The sequence below is a fragment of the Gouania willdenowi genome, chromosome 17 (genome assembly GCF_900634775.1).
Source record: "Gouania willdenowi chromosome 17, fGouWil2.1, whole genome shotgun sequence".
NCBI classification, from domain to species: Eukaryota; Metazoa; Chordata; class Actinopteri; order Blenniiformes; family Gobiesocidae; genus Gouania; species Gouania willdenowi.
Window position 1 is genome coordinate 4899205 of NC_041060.1, and position 19062 is coordinate 4918266.

At 39.3% G+C, this 19062-nt stretch overlaps 2 protein-coding genes across 2 annotated transcripts; one reads left to right on the plus strand and one right to left on the minus strand.

Moving 5' to 3' along the window:
- Window positions 1-1369: 1369 nt before the first annotated feature.
- On the minus strand, window positions 1370-6871 carry LOC114479165 (V-type proton ATPase 21 kDa proteolipid subunit). Its single transcript, XM_028472703.1, has 8 exons — window positions 6630-6871; window positions 5529-5577; window positions 5330-5413; window positions 4968-5045; window positions 4793-4862; window positions 3544-3595; window positions 1856-2046; window positions 1370-1780 (listed from the first exon to the last, which is right to left on the minus strand). Exons 1-8 carry the CDS (start codon window positions 6712-6714, stop codon window positions 1754-1756), a joined length of 636 nt encoding a protein of 211 aa, XP_028328504.1. The 5' UTR covers window positions 6715-6871; the 3' UTR covers window positions 1370-1753.
- A 2066-nt stretch (window positions 6872-8937) lies between these two features.
- LOC114479654 (uncharacterized) lies at window positions 8938-18970 on the plus strand. Its single transcript, XM_028473434.1, has 6 exons — window positions 8938-8993; window positions 15664-15726; window positions 15808-15901; window positions 17836-17906; window positions 17985-18221; window positions 18611-18970. The coding sequence occupies exons 1-6, from the start codon at window positions 8979-8981 to the stop codon at window positions 18830-18832; spliced, it is 702 nt and encodes a 233-aa protein (XP_028329235.1). The 5' UTR covers window positions 8938-8978; the 3' UTR covers window positions 18833-18970.
- The last annotated feature ends 92 nt before the right edge of the window (window positions 18971-19062 follow it).

A 19062-nucleotide genomic window follows, 5' to 3' on the forward strand; every position in this document is an offset into this window, starting at 1 on the left:
CACATGACTTAAAGTACCGTCAGTTGTATTTTAGCTCATATTTATTTTTAGCTACCCCGCTAACCCTTTTATTTTAGCCCTATCCCTAACCCAGGAAATACCCTATAATGTTTATTTTTGTCAGATATGCATTTTTAAAGGTGGAATTTGCCATGTTAAATATCTTAAAATGAAAAAATGTACATGTCAAAAGTGGGATGCAAACCCACGTTTGTGAAAGGAAGGATCCTTAAATCGGTGCCTTAGACCACTCGGCCATCCTGTGATCGTTGAAGTCACAGGCGCGTTACGCTTATGTAAAAAAGGTCCGGAAACGCACCCATAGTCCCAGAGGCTATGGCTACATTTAACGTATCTCTAGACACTTTTATAAATATTTAACCTCAAACTATGAATGGAGTTTAGTACGGAGGCTGATTAGTGTTGATGGAGAACATAATTTTGGCTGAATCAAGAATAAAGTGTAAATTTCGAGAATAAACTCAAAATCCAATATGGTGATAAAAGTGTCATACTATATCGTGAATTGGCCCTCGTCAGCGTCTGTAGATGTGACTTTATTAGCAAACCATAGACTTTTATCACCATATTGTATTTTGAGTTCATTCTCTAAATTTAGACTTTAATCTCATCATTATTCTTGGTTTGCATATCAAAATTGGTCCTAATCCTCTTTCGTAAATTGGAATACTTTACATCAAATACTTTTTATCTAAGTTAGTTCTGACCGAGTCATCCGATTGGACGACTTTTTACACACAGTATCCCTCCTCTGTCAGTTAGGAAATGCTTTTGTTGCCATAGCAACAGCCTCTTCTCCCTTGTGTGGGCGGAGCCAAATAAATAATCAATAAACAAATCATAATCTGTGTTGACTAATAAAATGTCTTTGTAGATAAAATATAAATATTAGAGCTGTTAATTATCACCTTACATGGTAAATGCAATTTTACAATAGTTAATAAAACAACAATGTATGTAATATTGGCTATAAAAAACAGCTTTGTGTTGACCAATATTAGTCTAATATAAATAAATACATAATATATATATATAAACACATTAAGATATTCCATTTCTAACTAACATCAGTTCACTATTATTACTCACATGTTTGATTCTCTGAGCTTTAACAGTTTTTATTCACAAAGTTTCTGAATTCATATTATCATCATATTATATTGGTTCTGATCAATAAACATTGATCCAGTCCAAAGTAACTCCACCACTTGACCTTTATGTGATGTCTGCCTCTGGTGGACAAATGTAAGTACTATATCATGTTATAGACTAACATTCTCCATCTATAATATATTTACCGTTTATAACATATTCTCTGTTTATTAAAATAAAACACAAACACTTTCTTTCCTCCATGACGTTCTTTACTTTGATCAGCAACATTTAATAAGGATTCACTTTTCTTTACACACACAAGAAGAATACAACAACAGACCCACAACCACCACACACACACACACACACAGAGGGAGTTACAGGTTTGATTTAAAAATCACACACACTCTGCCTTCAGGAATGTTAGCAAAACAAAAGAAACACATCAGTGAAAACAACACAAACACAAACACACACACACACACACACACACACACAGAAATACTTAGAGCAGTAATGGTCCATGCAGAGCGTTGTGTGTGTGCGCGCGTGTGTGTAAACATGAACAGGTCTCACACACACACACAGCCTTGAATAATTTATCAGGTATTTACAAACAAACAAAAACATGGCGTCTTCAGTCTCCCATCTTGACTTTGGACGTCTGAGGACACACACACAGAAACACACACTGTAAGCTCCGCCCCTCCATTGACAGCCCCTCCCAGTGATTGGTTACCTGCAGGATGGCCACGATGACCCCGAACAGGCCGATGGCGCTGCCAAAGATTTCCACGATGAGGATTTTAACGAAGAGGCTGGCATTCTGGGCGTCGGCCAGAGCCGCCCCACTGCCCACGATCCCCACACACACCCCGCAGAACAGGTTAGAGAACCCCACCGTCAGACCAGCCCCAAACATGGAGTAACCTGTGATATATCACATTAGAACAACATCAGCAACCTGTGATACATCGCATTAGAACGACATCCGCAACCTATGATGTATCGCATTAGAACGACATCCGCAACCTGTGATGTATCACATTAGAACATCCGTAACCTGTGATGTATCACATTAGAATAACATCCGTAACCTGTGATGTATCACATTAGAACAACATCAGTAACCTGTGATGTATCACATTAGAACATCAATAACCATTCACACATTTATACACCAGCAGTAGAACTTTAAAGTCTATTCTGAGGCTGACTGGGAGCCAGTGTAAAGACTTTAAAACTGGAGTAATGTGTTCTGACCTCTTTGTTCTGGTTCAGACCTGAGCTGCAGCGTTCTGAACCAGCTGTAGATGTTTGATGAAGACCATTACAATAGTCCAGTCTGCTGGATATAAAAGCATGGGCCAGTTTCTCCTGATCTTTCTGAGTTATTAAACCTTTCACTCTGGAGATGTTCTTTAGGTGGTAGAAGCTGTTTTTGTGATAGATTTGATCTGATGCTGAATGTCTGATCTGAGTCAATCAGAACACCAAGGTTTTTGACTTGGTCTTTAGCTTTTAAAGATAATTGCTGACAGCAGTCCTTTTTTTTAATTGTTACCAAAGACAATCACCTCCATCTTGTCATGGTTGTGTTTCACTTTCGCTTGTTACCCGTGCGCTGATCTGATGTTGACATTAACAGTTGTTTGCTAATTAAAATGGTGCTTACCACTAAAACAAACGTAAATATGTCATATCTTTGAGAGAAAAAAATGAAGTTTTCACTGTTGGGTTGGACCCGGATGAGAAAATGCGGCCCGATCCCCACTCCAACTGTGACGTGGTTATTTATTTACTCGCCGTTCATGTGACTGTTTACTGCAAAACCTGTGCACATGCCTCTGCGTACATCTGTGGAACCAAACAGTAGTTTAGTCCACCGTGCTTGTCTTCTTTCAGTCTCCAAGCTGTGTCCTTCTCATTCTTCTTTATTTCCGGTATTGGGCTGCCTCTCCAAGCCATCCAGAACATGCACCAGCATCATTTGAAGTCACTATCAGCGTCATTTGACTTCACATCTGCAGAACTGAGCAGGAAATTTGTGCCCGGAACAGCAGTACAAAATGTATCACACAATCTGTTCAAAGCAATAGGGAGAAACGTGTGTTGGCTCTTTCTCTTTGGCTGTGAGCGCTTCATCACCCATTAGCATTAAAAGACTTCAAATTAAGGTTTATTTTTTCACAAATCCTCCCTTATGCTCCTCTAAGTTTTGTTCTGTGAGCAGCGGTCGCGTTCCTGTCATTTAGTTATTTATGAAAAACATTTGATTTTTGAACATTTATGAATCGTCACGTGTTGAATCGCGATTAATCTAATAATGTATGTATTGGCACACGTCTAGAGTAACCTGTGATTAATCAGGAAGAAGAGGAGGAGGAGCACAGATGAAGATAGACACATTGGGTCTGTGGTTCTTACCAGCCTGGTAGTTTCTGGCTCCGATGGTTTCAGGTGTTGTTCCACTGAAACTCTGAGAAGACAAACACACTGATGATGATGAAGGTCTGACTGGTTAATGCTAATTAATCCTAGTTAGAGTGTACCTGTAGTAAGAATGGATATAACAAAAATTGTGTTTAATGTATTACTAATAAACACAATATGTGCACCTTTTATTAAAAACAACCCATTAAAATGACTTATTTTAAATAATTTTAAACCTTGGATCATAAACTATGGAGAAACAGGATATGACACACGTTGGTTGATGGTCACGGCCTGTGGCTTTAAATAACTGGTGCATTGTGGGAGGTAGAGGCGTAACAGGTGTGTTTACATTGTGTGAAGTGTAGTTTTTCAGCAGCCATGTGTAACCTTTCCCTCAGTGATAAAGGTTGTATGTTAGGAGAGGATTAAATATCACCTTTATCACCAACTTCCTGCTTCTTGTGAGCCTCTCTGCACCCACTCAGCATCAGAATTAGCCTAACGGACAGAGCTGTTGTTAGCAGCAGAAACGAGTAATGGCTGAGTAGTTAGGTGTTGGATGTACACAAATATGGTTAGAAACTGTGATGTGTTCATTGATTGGATGATGCTCCACTACCTCTGAGGATCAGCACCTGACGGCGCCCCAACCAACAGGTAAGTTCTCCTGACAGAGTTCATCATTTAGCCACAAGGAAATAAGAGGGAACAATGTGGTGGGGATGCAGTTAGTGCCATGACACCCCCCATAGAATCCCGTGAGCAGAAACGTAGTAGTGCTCTGAACAAATATGTTTACAAGCTGCAGACGTAACTTTGGTTTGGTGCCCATGAGTTTAACCCATTAGCTTAACCCGTTAGCTTAGCCCACAGATCCCTCACATACCACCCAATGTGGTGTGAACGTGAAAATTTTAAGTGTGCATCTTGTACTGATATTATAGAGCCAACGTCTGGATAACTCTGACTTAGTGTGGTTACTTGGCTCAGAGACGCTAAAGAAATGTCTTATTTGTGTTGGGTTTTTCTCAGGTAACCGAAATCAACCAACGTGTGTCATATCCTGTTTAAAATGGACTCTCCATAGTTGATGCCCCAAGGCATAAAATTGTTCTAAAAAGTCCTTTTAATGTATTTTTTTGATATAAAAAAGTGCACATATTTAGTTTATTGGTAATAAATTAAACATGTTTTTTATTATTTACATTTATACTCTTTAATGCTGAGAAGTCACACTGACCTCAGCCATGTTACTGATGACGATGGCCATGATGATGCCGTAGATCGCCACCGCCTCACAGAAGATGATACTGAGGAAGGAGAGCGTGAAACATCTATAGAACATCTGGAACCATCTGAGCTGACACATGTTGGTCCATGTTCCTCTGAGCTCTGATTGATCTGAATCTTCCTACCTCACCAGGTTCTTGGTTTTGATTCGAGGAGCTTTGACTCCGCCTCCAATGATGCTGGAGCCAGTGACATAGATCCCCCTGAAACACAGAACCACCTTTGTTTAGACCAGGACCCACAGTAGACCCATCAGGACCCACCAGGACCCACAGTGGACCCACCAGGAGCCACAGTGGACCCACCAGGAGCCACATTGGACCCACCAGGACCCACAGTGGACCCACCAGGGTGACTGTGTTATGCAGATGTTTGAAAACAGCTGGTGACCATGTTAACCGCTGACTACGTGAGTGTCAGTGTTAGCTGGTCATCATTAGCAGAGACATCAGTTTGATTAGGATATCAGTGCAGATGGAGAACTCACCAGGCCGCACCCACCACAGACAGAGAGATAGCCAATCCGATGCCCAGGTTCGCCCACATGAAGGGAGAGGTTTCAGTGAGGAACCTGTGAGACAGAGCAGAGCGCTACAACTCCAGGACACGTTGTGATTGGTTCATTTTAAAGTCAAACTGTGTCCTATGACACAATAATAATAATGATAATAAATTATCACACTCACCAGGCCACATCAAAGCGAAACCCGAGGTCAAAGATGGTGTAACAAGTCCCTGAGGAACAAAACATCTTCATTAAAAATATAGTAATAATAACAAACATTGTAAATATAATAATAATAATAATAAACATTAGACATACAATCTGGAACTAAACCATCATTTAACAGGTATTTATATATTAAACATTTATCATTATTATTATTATTATTATAAATACATTTTAATCATCTAACGTTTTATTTTATTACTTTTCAGTGTGAGCGCGTGCCTGTCACGTGAGACGGGCGTCACTATGCTGCGCTAACCAAGCCAGCTAGCCACATTAGCTCAGCATAGCCAAGAATAGGAATAACCTGCATTAAAAGCAACATTTCGGACCACAAACCGACCGTAAACGGTTTTAGTAATCGGATTAAAATAAAGCATTATACGTTCAGAGATAGAGTGAAGGTAATAAATAATAGGTGTAACGAATCCATTGGTTAACCACTTAACTGATGACCAATGCGGCGCAATAATAATGATAATAATAAAAAAATAGGTTTATTGTTTAGTCAAACATTTTTGTATTTAGTCTAAAGATTCTTGTATTAATAAACGTGTTTAAACTTCCACGTACTGCATCATAATAAATACGACAGGTTTTGTATTTATATTTTTTTATACAATAAATTTACCTTTTTTATTGACAGTGATGTCGAAGAATAATTTTGTTTGTGTTTACTTATTTTGTCTGTTGTTATATATTATTGTATTGTAATAAATCCTGAAGGAGGTGAAGGTGTCATTAGTTAACACGACACCCAAATGCGCCATGACAGCCGTGGTTTGTTCTAAGCTGTGTTGGTGTCTTAAAGCTTTTAGACAGACACATGTTTGTACTGTGGTGATAATGATGAATATCACTGCATACATATTTAATATGTGTAATATTAATTATGTGACGTTTGATTAACAGCTGCTCAGCACGAGCACCTGCCCCACACACGCGCATGGATCACTGACTAACGTCATTCGTAACGGGGTTATTGGTGTAATTATTACGATGATTATTAGTGAAATGATTAGTGTGGTTCGAAAAGCAGTGTTTGAAGGAAACTCACCCACTATGAGGATGGTGGTCCAGAAGGCCAAAGTGAGGCCGGTGTAAAGCGCGATGTGTCCGTTCATCATTAAGTCCAGAAGCATCGGGTCGATATATGATCACACTCTGCACTTCAAACACTCACTGAGTTCCAATTATTGCCTGATTAACGTCCTATTAAAGGCACAAACCGCAGAGTTAAGGAGGAAAATGTCAGGAAGGAAAAGCAGAAGCTGAAGGTCAGCTGACCGAGTCTCACAGCACGTGATCATAAGCCCCGCCCCCTCTGACGGTCCCAGCAAAGCATGTTTCGTTTAAATATCACTGAATTTATCATTATTATCATTATTAAATGTATTGTCACTAATTATTATTATTATTGACTAATTGTCAATAATTTTATTAAAATAATAATGATATGTTTCCTGTGACGGGAAGCAGCTGCGGTTTGTAAATCAACCGCTAAGTGTCGCTGTTGTGCTGGATTGTTTCCACAGGAATGAAACTAAACCTCTGTGACGCTTTTCCTCTGATTTATTCTTTAAAAAGAATGTTACTATGCCCCAAATACGAAGTAAACTTATTTTTAAATCATAACATTAAATGACTTTAACCAAAACAACCAAAAAGTGAAAAAAATATCCCTGTGTTAAAGGTCATTTTTGAAAGCAAGCATCTATCTATCTATCTTCTATCTATCTATCTATCTATCTATCTATCTATCTATCTATCTATCTATCTATCTATCTATCTATCTTCTATCTATCTATCTATCTATCTATCTATCTATCTATCTTCTATCTATCTATCTATCTATCTATCTATCTATCTATCTATCTATCTATAATGCAAAGAAGGTCTGCATGCGTGTGTGTGTGTTTGTGGAGCAAATATCTCGCCGACACGGTGTCTGTTCGACCTCAAACTTTGTCAACAGCTCCCAAATGCCACAAGTGTGTGCATCCGTTATCTGTTTTTTTTTTTTTTGTTTTTTTGGAGTAATTTAGTCATTTCAAAATGTTTATTTTAATCTTATTTCACCTGAACGGCACATTCAAGTTTGCCCAAAAGTGAAACCTATTCAGCTTTTGACCTCAGATATAGATAGTGCGTTAGCGCCCCCTCACACACTATTTCACTGCGCAGCTCCCCTCCATGTGTGCCAGAACTCCTGTGGACTTCTCTTTTGAGGGAACTTAGTTTTTTATTGTTCCTTATTTGGTGATTACATTTCAAAATGTTTATTTTCATGTTAGTGTGACCGTTCGCTATTTAGACCGCACGGACGTCTCACACACACACAATGTATTCATAATAAGAATATACTACATGACTAATATAAAAAAATAAATAAAAAGTACACAAAACGACAACAGAACAGCACAAAAAAATACTGTGATGCCGGTGAATCCAACCTTGGTGTTGTTCTGTGTTGCCATGTCTGGGTTGCCACGTTGGGTGTTTCCCGTGTGTGTTTGCCGCCCTGGGTTGATGTATGTGATTGTGACGTTTCCTTTTGTTGTGTCTTCACTCTCGCGTTAGTTCGTGGCGGGCGGGAGTAGAACGAGATTTAGATAAGTGTTGGCGGGAGGAGAAGTTAGTTCATGTCTGACAGTGTGGATGGTGTGTGTAACAACACTGTGTACGATTGTCCTGCTCTATAACCAGCAATTAAAAGCGACTTCTGACAAGACTTCAGCAATCCTTATTTCACGGCTCATCCACACTACAATACCAAAGGCTCCAAAAACCCACAAAATGACTCCAAAAAACATATATTACAGAAAAATACTCAAAAAGATGATAATGACTCAAAATACATAAAACTAAATATTTATACAAAAAAATACACAAAATGACTCCAGAATCACACTACAATGGCAACAAAAAACAATAATAAAAGAAAACAGAAAGATACAAAAATACACATAATGACTCCAAGAAACATACATTACAGAAAAACACACCAAACGAAAAAAATATAAAAATGAGTTAAAAAAAAACACAATTATCATGCGCATGTCCCGTAGAAATAAACCTGGGAAATCGCACACATTATTTTACTTTGCACCTGCAAATATACCCCTTTATAACACAACAGAGTATAAGAGCATGTACACCTCTTTGTACATCCAACCTTCAAACACATTCATAATTGACAATCTACCTAAGCTCCCACTATATGAATACATACTTATGACAGGCACTGTACTACTGATTTTGAATGTACTCCTCGTTGGCTCCGCCTTTACCCCCCGCCACCCTTCACCCTCCCCTCTGTGCTCCATCTCACTCACACGCACACACGCAGCTGCTCCAGAAGCGGACCTCAGCTCATCGCTGTATTGTGTAGAAACTTCGTCGTCTCATGTCTCATTCAGCAGTAAGTAAACACTAAACTTTGGGCTCGGTTAAAAAAAAAACAAAAAAACGAACCGTCTTTTTTTATTTCATTGATCGTTTTTAAAAGTTTACAACGGCTACAGATGACAGATTTTCTTTTTTTCCCTGTTGAGCAGTGTGCTCTCATTTCATTTATTTGTTGTTGTTTTACCCCTGAGTATGAGGAAAAAAATTTCTGTAGGGATGCACCGAAATGAAAATTTGTGGCTGAAGCCGAATAAAATATAAACGGTTGGCCGAATACCGATTATCGAATGCGGTTGTTAAATTTTTCACTATCTTAAAAATAAATACACTGTTTCATTTTGTGAAGTCTATACTCAGGGAAAGTATGTTCAAACCAGAAATGCAGAGCCAGATATAAGGGCTAAAGCACTACTTTACATGGTGCACACAGATTTAGCAGGTCCTATTGATCCATTATCTCGTCACCAACACAAGTATGTGCTACCTTTCACAGATGATTATTCTAGTGCTGTTTGTTTACTTTTTGAGAAACAAAAACGCTAACTGTATTAGTTACTGAAAAGTTTATAGCAGATGTAGCTCCTAGGGATGTGAATATTTGGGTGTCTCACGGTTCGATTCCGAATAAAAAAAGGAGGAAAAATTGTGAGGACGTGCACAAGAAACTGCAGGATTTACATCACACCACTGGGAGAAGAGAACGGAAAACCAATCCTCATCAAAACGATGGAAGACTTGGGAAAATACGAAGGATCCACCTAAACAACAACATTACTGATGGTAATCATGGATATGGACCCAGATCTATATGAACACTGGAAACAAAACTCAGACTGTGATTATTTTACGGAGACTGAATTAAATGTGGAAACCAAGAGTAAAAAAGGTCTGTCATTTATTCATTTCAATTGCTAGGTGGTGGGGTGATTAAGGATTACATTAAATTTAAATTCAAAGTGTTTATTGTCATATGTGCAGTTAGAAACACGTTTTCCTGTACAATGAAATTACTACCTTGCTTATGAACTAAGATATAATAATGTGTTTATACAAGTTAAATCTAACAGTGGAAAATACAACATTGCCAATAGAACTAACAACAGCTGGATTAACCTTGATGTAGAAACAAAACAAGCTGCAAACTTGTGTGTCCAAAAGAGACATTCCCGAGTGGTGACATTATGGATGAAAAGGGAAAAAAAAAACTTCCAAACACCGTCGAAAGAGGAACTATTCTTGAACTGGAACAACATCTGGCAGGGAACAAGGCCAACACAAACAACGATAGAGAGGAGGAGGATTAAAAAAAAGACAACACTGACTACAGATGAGAATACACAAAAAAGGACTGTTCAGAACAACTAGAGAATGTTTGACCAGAGAGACATGTAAACCCATGTAAATTTGCGATGGTAAAACAGGGGACGGGACCCAGATAAGCAAACTGCTTCTCTCGTCTCCTTTTTCGGCATGTACAAAAAAAAAAAAAAAAATGTAAAAAAAAAAAAAAAGTGAATGTAACCATGTCGGAAATAAACTGAATAAATAAATAATAAAAAAATAAATCTTAGGGTCACGATTCGATTCAAAATCAATTCTCGTTTTAACCGATTCTCGATTCTTGATTAAAAAATTGATACAATGCATAGTGTGTTAAGGCAAATTATGGCATCAAAACAATACAGTTTGTATAAGATAATTTTTAATAAACCAACTCCAATGATGTAATCACACAAAGGCAAACTTAAGACAAAAGGGAACATTTATTCATGCTAAACAAATAAAAACTTACTTACTGTACAAGAAATAACTTGCATAAATAAAATTGCCAAAATAAAAGCTTAGTCCAGCTGCCCCTTTCTTGCAGAATTAAGTCTCAACTCTCAGTGACTACAAGAATAAGTTAAGGCATACAAAAAATAAAGCCTCTGTTAATAAATAAAATTGCCTAAATAAAAGCTTAGGCTGGCTGCCTTATTCTCTCTCATAAGGTGCCCATTTCAAAATACACAACAATGAAACTGGTGTTTTCTTTGATATTTCAAAAATAAGATTGTACAAATAACGCTGCAAATTTCAACTGCTATTTTATGTGATTTCTCAACAAATCACAGAACAAGGGTGGATACATCTTGGGCTTGGTGTGTAGGATTACATAATTGTCCATGTGGGATTACTGTCCATCAGGAACATCGAGGTTGTTTTGCAGAAAAAGAAGCTGATGTGCGTGTTCTGGACTGACATTGCTTTGCTGTGCTGTCACAATATCTCCAGTGGTGGAGAATACTTTTTCCGCTGCAACACTAGTACCAGGGATGCTTAGGTAGTGTTGAGCTAATTTGGCTTGAAGAGGGAAAGCTGTCCCATAGTTCCTCCACCAATGAAGGGGGTCTTCTTAGAGAGACAGCTATAGCTTGAGCTAAAAATACTGTACAAAGACAACGTTGTATGCATGTGGATATTAAATATAATTTTGTGAGATCACTGTTTGATGGTGACAAGATCAAGTTGGAGTACCAGTGACATGGTTGTAGATACACTAACCAAGCCTGCTACTAAACTGAAGCTGATGAAGTTTGAGATGTTTATGTTTGGCACATGAAATGTTTTTGTGTATGAATAATGAATACGATTCCTTGGGAATTGTGAGCAAGTGGGGGTGTTAAGCAGTGTGGTCTTAATTCATTTATTTGTTGTTGGTTTACCCCTGAGTATGAGGAAAATATTTTCTCTTATTAGGCAGTTGTATCTGATGATGTAATGTGATCACCTGATATGTTAATCACCTACACCTGCTGTAAACAAATAAAAGAACAGGTGTTTTTCTTATGCAAAGAAAAGCAAAGAGTCTTTTGTGTTATGTCCCGCTGCGAAATTCTATGGGATCACAGGAGTGCCAAAATGAAAATGAAATTCATGTGGAAATATAAAGAGAATCAATAATAATAAAAAAAAAAATGGAAATATAAAATATAAAAGGCACAGCAGAGGATGTACTCCCTGCATCAGCTGAGGAAGTTCATCCTGCCCCAGGAGCTGCTGATCATGTTCTACACCTCCATCATTCAGTCTGTTCTATGCACCTCCATCACATCACTGTCTGGTTTGGATCTACAACCAAACTAGACAAACACAGACTACAACGGATAATCAGGACTGCAGAAAAGATCATTGGTGTTGATCTGCCCTCCATCCAAGACTTATACCTGTCCAGGGTCAAGAAACGGGCAGGTAACATCACTGCAGACCCCTCTCACCCTGCACACAATCTGTTTAAACTCCTCCCCTCAGGCAGACGCTACAGATCACTGTACGCCAAAACAACCCACCATAAAAACAGTTTCTTCCCCCAGGCTGTCACTCTGATCAACGCTAAACAGTCAAAGAGTGTCAGACCTGGTTCTGTGAAATAACCCTGGAACTAAACATAACAACCCTGGAACTAACTGTCACTGAGAATGTTCATGTACATAAACGTATACTATTTCATTTCAATGTTCACCTGCACTACTCATCACTGCACCACTGCACTATTATCTCATTATTGTTATTATTATTTTATCTTGTTATTGTTATCTTGTTATATTATTTTATTTAGTTTTGCACATATTAGTCTAACTACTGTTTAGATTTATGTTTCTATTTTTTCTCGTTGATTGTTATTATTTAATGTTTACATTATTAGAGAGAGCACAGTTCACTAAGTGAAATTCCTTGTGTGTATAACATACATTACATGGCCAATAAAGTTGATTCTGATTCTGATTCTGATTCTGATCAATGGCCACGTTTACATGGGAGGTTTAATTTCTCTTTAAAGCGGAGTAAAAGTTCCAAATTAGGTGGCTGGTTTATTCCGTTTTTAAATCCGAATGAGATAATTCCTCTTTCTTGTAAACACTTAACTTGGTTAAAGCTGCTTTAAGTTAATTTGGATCATTTTGCGCTTGTGCGATTTGCGGCGTTGATGGGTTGGTGATGACATAATCCAAGATGGCAGCGGCCCAAACTCCAGCTGAAACTATTTAATAAAAGCCTTAAAAGACATGGATATAATGAAAAGAGTGGATGGATGGAGGCATAAAAATGCAGACTTTCACACGAACACACACGGACCTCGGTAAATGCGATAAACAGAACAGGCTTCAGCGGACGGCTGGCACTAGGACCTGGAGGAGTAAATGCGTCCCCGTACAGCATTCAATCAATCAATCAATCAATCAATCAGTCTTTATTTGTATAGCGCCAAATCATAACCAATGGTATCTCAAGGCACTTTACAGTAGAGCAGTCTTAAGGACGGACTTTTCATTTTATGGATACACACATATGCATATATACGTATATACACATACATATGTATCCCACACCCAACATGAATTCATCATGGCGGCAAGGAAAACCTTCTGTTAAGCACCAGTTTATCATTGTACCAGTTGTTAGAGCTACTATCTTTACCAGGGAGCAAATATTTATCCCTGGTGATTGTTTTTAATGGGCTTTTTCTGTATTGTTTTTGTTTTTTCCATTTTGTCATTGCTTTTTCTGTTTTGTCTTTGTCTTTTTTAATTGCATTTTGACCATGCTTTAACTCAGGGTGCGAACTATGGGGGCGCTAGGGGGGTCTCAGCTCCCCTGGAAACATGATTTGTGGTATTTTTGGGGGGGGGGGTCACTTAAATACTGGCAAAATGCTGTTTTTCCCATGTATTTCCTTAATCTTATTTTCTTTTTTCTTTTTTTGTATGATCATGGGTTAGGGAATTAGGCTATTTTTAATGTATGATTTGCACATCACTATTTCACTTTAATAAAAAAAGCCAGCCTACATGCAGTTCTTGTCCTCACCATTGAAGTGTGGGGGCGCTATGCCTTAAACGTCACTTTAAATCAGACATTGGAAACGAAAAAAGAAAGACCACGCTGGACCATTCGCACTTAAGCAGTCTGTGATTGATGACCTTAAAAGGTGAATTCCGGAATCAGACCTTGTTCACATATTAAACAAAACATTCAAATGTAAGCCAGAAAGCAATATAATAATAATTTTGCCATCAAAAGCCTTGTCTCAGTGTTGTTGTTTTTCAGTTTTTTTTTTAGAAGGAAACCAATGTTCAGATGTTATAGTTTTCAATAAAGCAAAAAAAAAAAAGCTTCAAAGTCACTGAGAGATTTAAAAAAAAAAAAGCCTGAACAGAAACATGTCTGAGGTCTGATTGGCTGGCTTCACTCTTGTTTAGTGGTGTACTGGGTCTGAATGGGTGGCGAACGGCTGATAATTTGTTTGTCTGGGATTGTGTTCAATGAGTTCCTTATTTGGTCCGATGGTCCTCCTCGTTTGGTCGATGTGAACACAAACCAAGTCTTGAGTGGATCAAACAGAGTGAGAGGGAGTGATTGTTTCAGTGGGTCTCAGAGTGTTTCCAATCAAAGTCTAGAGAAATTAGGTTCACTGTGAACACAACCGCTCTCAGAGCGGATCAAACACAGGAAGTATCAGAGATGACGTAGAGCGCACGACATTGTGGGTGATCAGGAGAACCGGTGATGGCCCAAACCAGAAACGTTATCGGCTGTCAGAGCGGTTGCATTCACGTTCACTGGGACAATTTATTTATATTATTACTAGTGCTTTTCATTCATACTCAACATTTATATTCTTTTAAATGTTAAACATCATTAGAACCATGTGTGAGATAAATGTCATGTATTCATTAAATCAGTCACATTGAGATTGAATGACATCAAACCTTGTTCTAGTCTTCGTATTGTATTGTTGACAATTTGTGTGTGTGCGTGTTTGTTCATGGTTGGTTATATACTGGTGTTTGTGGTCGTATTAGGCACGGAGCAGTGTCACATAATGCTGGATGGTAAACAACTTGAGACTGTCAACAAGTTCTGCTACCTAGGATCTACCATCACCTCGACCTCATCATTGAATGATAAAATAAATGTAAGAATAAGAAAGGCTGAAGAAAGGAACAACTTTTGGAAAATTGACGAAAAGAGCACTGGAAAACACGAGACAAACCACGAAGACAAAGTCAAAATCAAGATTTATGAATCATGATTTCTCAGCACCCTCTTGTATAGATTTGAAACATAAATAATGTACAGGAGACAAGAAAAGAAACTTGATGTATTCAATCTAAGATGAAAGATGAACGTATCCCAAAACAACTGCTTTATGAGGAATTGGCCACAGGCAAGAGACACAAAGGAAGACCAAAACTGAGATACAAGGACACCTGCAAGACCAGCTTGACAAAATGCAACATAGACATTACAACTTAGGAGGAAATGGCAGAGAAAAGAACTAAATGGAGATCAGTGGTGAAAGAAGGAACTACCCAGCTGGGAAATATCCAGAGAAATAATCAGATAGAGAGACGCAATCAACTGAAACAACTTGAAAATGGAAAATCCTGGCATCTTATTGATATGCACATACTGCAACCGGAATGTGCTTCCAATATCGGAAGGATCAGCCACGAAATAAACTGCAAAAAGAAGTCTTAAAGAAGACAAAACATAGGAATTGCCTTATTAAGCTGAATCGACCGCCTGCATAGATGTAAAGAGCATTTATAGTTGGTGCTCAGTGATTGTACAGTTTGCTCTGGTGGTCTAACCACAGGAGCGTCTGATAACTCTTTTCAAATTCCTGATCCATCTCAAAGATGCAGAACCAGGACTCAGGTCCAAGCGGTGCTGAAGCCTCTTCCTCCCTGAGAACAGGACAGGTGAGTTTAGGACCTGACAGAAAACCATTATTAAAATGAAAACATACTGTATTTTAATGATCATTATTTGTCTGGAAGTAGATCATGATTTCGGCGACCCAGGTTCACAAGATACTCAACAGCGGATTTATGAAAGGAAAGAGCTCAACTATACCCCATTCCTACATTATCACAGGTATGAGTCCCTGAGCAGACACAATGTGACCGACAGATTTTACCTTTGACTGGCAAAACTGACACTTATTAAGTGAAACTTTAAGTCCCACTTCTCTAAGGCTGTCCAAAATTTTAGGGAGTCATTCTTCATGCTTCTCTAGGGTCCTTACAAAAACTATTAGCTCATCAAGATAGACGAGTACCTGAAGCAAATTCATGTCACCAACTGCTTTTTCCATGTGCCGTTGGAAAGTTGTAGGTAGTCCTGTGTTGCTTGTGATTCTCTCAAACTGATAGAATCCCAGAGGACAAATGAAAGCAGTCTTCTCTTTGTCCTCTTTGCTCTCGACGATCTGGAAATAACCACTTCTTAAGTCTAAAACAGAGAACCACTTATGTGGCTTGGTAATAATAATAAAAATAACAAAAAGACAGTCATCAACATCCCCCGCCAGATTGGTTCTCATTATAACTCACAACCTTTTCTTAAATGTCCTAAATCTAACTTAGATGTATACATAAGAAAATATCACATCAGAATATAAATTTATGAACTATCTTAAACTATCTAAGAAAAGCTGTCCCCTTTGAAGATACCGCAAACAGAGTAAAAAAAAAAACGGCACAAAAGCAAGAAATAATTGCGCACTTCTCATTTTCAAACTCCATCAAGCTATTGATACCCTGAAGTCACACCAAATTTGGTTATCCTATCTTAAACAGTTTGTGAGAAAAGCTGTCCCCTTTGACTTGGAAGAACACATGGACAGAGCTCAAACCTATAATCCCCTTCCACGTTTTGTAGCGGGTGATTATATGATTATAATGTATCTACGGTGGCTGGGAAGTGTCAGGTGAATGCATTTACAGAAATGAACACAAATTCAAAAAGGTCACAACACGAATGCAAAATGGCCACAAAGGAAGTGTTTCCGCAACGGAACTTTCACTTACATTCATGCATTTTTCGATGTCTTCTTCGTGTTCTTCTCTGTTCTGGCGGGTTAAATACATCCGCCAGAAACATGTCCGTCTGTAATACCGGTCCGTCAGAAACACTTTGCCTAGTATTAAGACGGTGGTTGGAACCCGGAGGGTGGCCGGTTCAAGTCCCAATGCGGACCAAAATACGGAAGTTCTGGTAGCTGGCAGCTGGCACCAAACCCCAACACTGCTCTAGTGCGCACCCTTCATTGTAAAAGCAGCTCCACTCTGACATCACAAACAGGACAAACAGGTCCTGTTTGTGCATGTGTGTGATTCGGACCTATGTGTGTGAGAAGCATGTCCCTAAAAAAACAGAGTGCACTGTAATTTAATAAAGTAATTAAAGAAAGAATGTAGTGTGTGAGTGAGTGTTGGTGGTGGTCAGAAGGGCCAATGGCGCACTTTGGCAGCCTCACTTCCGTCAGTGGCTACAACAGTAGCTTACCGCCACTAAGTGTGGAGTGAAAGAATAATCTCTTAATTCTGTAAAGCGACTTTAAGTGTCCAAAAAAGCGCTATATAAAAAAGATGGATGCATTATTCACACTCAGACACTCCGACACTCATGCCCAGGGAGCTCTCCATCCAAGACCCCAGGAGGTAACCAGCACTGTGTCAAACAGGCAGCTGCTCCCATACGCACTCGCACGGATGCGACCAGATAAAAGTTTCACTCGGACACACTGAAAAAATAGTTGCATATGCGACCAATTTGGTCATAGTCTCGAGCCCTGTCTCCACCCACGTCGCTAGCACGATGTGCCCAGCGATCATCAAATTCAGGCTCCCACAGGACCCCAAACAGCCCCAAACAGCACAGTACCAAGAGCTGCAGACTATAGCACTGCTGGACAGTGCTCAAGGGGGGCCACTCCCCACAAAACTGACCCCGCCAAAACTGGCCCAGCCTGCTCGCAGAACCCCCCCCCCCCCCCCACTGAAACCAGCTGGTCTGTTTCTCCATAGATAAACCTAATCAGATCAAACCGTTGGAGTGGGGGAATATTATGGAGGCCAAGGCTCGGATGAAATACCAGGTGAGTCAGTTTGTTTGCTTTAATCAAGGAAAACGATTCTAAATAAATTATCAGCACTGATGTCTCTGATGATGTCAGGAGTGGAAGATGAACTCCCGGGGACAGAATGTCTCTATCTCTATGTCTGGTCTCTACGATGATCCTAAGTGGCCCTGGTTGTGCGCAAAGACTGACGGCATGGTGATGGACGACAGCGGCAACTTTCTGTGCTGCCTGGAGGTGAAGTGTCCGTACAAACACAGACACAAACGAGTGGTGGACGCCTGCAGGGAAGACCGAAGATTCTGCCTGGAGATTCTGGACCCGGACACTCAGGTGAACTTTAGTGTGTTTATAGTGGTTTTACTCTTTCCACTGAGTACAGACATTAACAGGGGATTTAGCACCAGCATCTTTTAAAGTTGAAACTGATCAAACACAACCAGCAGGGGGTGCTAAGTAGCACCTGTAGTTTGTAATGTGACAAATGATGTGTTTTTGAAACTTTAAACCAGAAAGTCATGATGTGTCTGTTGTTGTTTTGTCTGTCGTTGGCGTGTCTGTAGTTGACTTGTTTGTAGTTGACGTGACTGTAGTTGTCTTGTCTGTAGTTGTGTCTGTCATTGACATGTCTGTAGTTGATGTGTCCATAGTTGACGTGTCTGTAGTTGACGTGTCTGTAGTTGACGTGTCTGTAGTTGACGTGTCTGTTGCTCTCTCCTCAGCCTCCGAAGTATCAGCTGAAAAAATCTCATGAGTACTTCACGCAGGTGCAGGCCCAGATGGCTCTCACAGGTATTCATGAGGTGGACTTTGTGGTTTACACGCTGAAGGACATGGCCATCACCAATGTGAAGTTTGACTCCGAGCATTGGGAGGAAACTGTGGCCAAACTGCAGACGTTCATTGAGATATACACTTTCAAACGCAGCGAGGAAGAGTTTTAAAACCCCAGGATCTGTTAACTTCAACCAGATCAACATCAACAGGATGAATTCAGGAGAATTTTGTTCAGTCAGTTTAAGTTGAATAAGTTATTAATGGGGTGTTTCCTAACCTGGTCTGATCCATGTTTATCTAAGATCTGCATATGTGATGAGTAGAATAGTGAAACTAGTGATTTCTAAATCTTGGAGCCTGTGAGACTAAGTAGTGTTTTAACAAGTCACTCAGTATG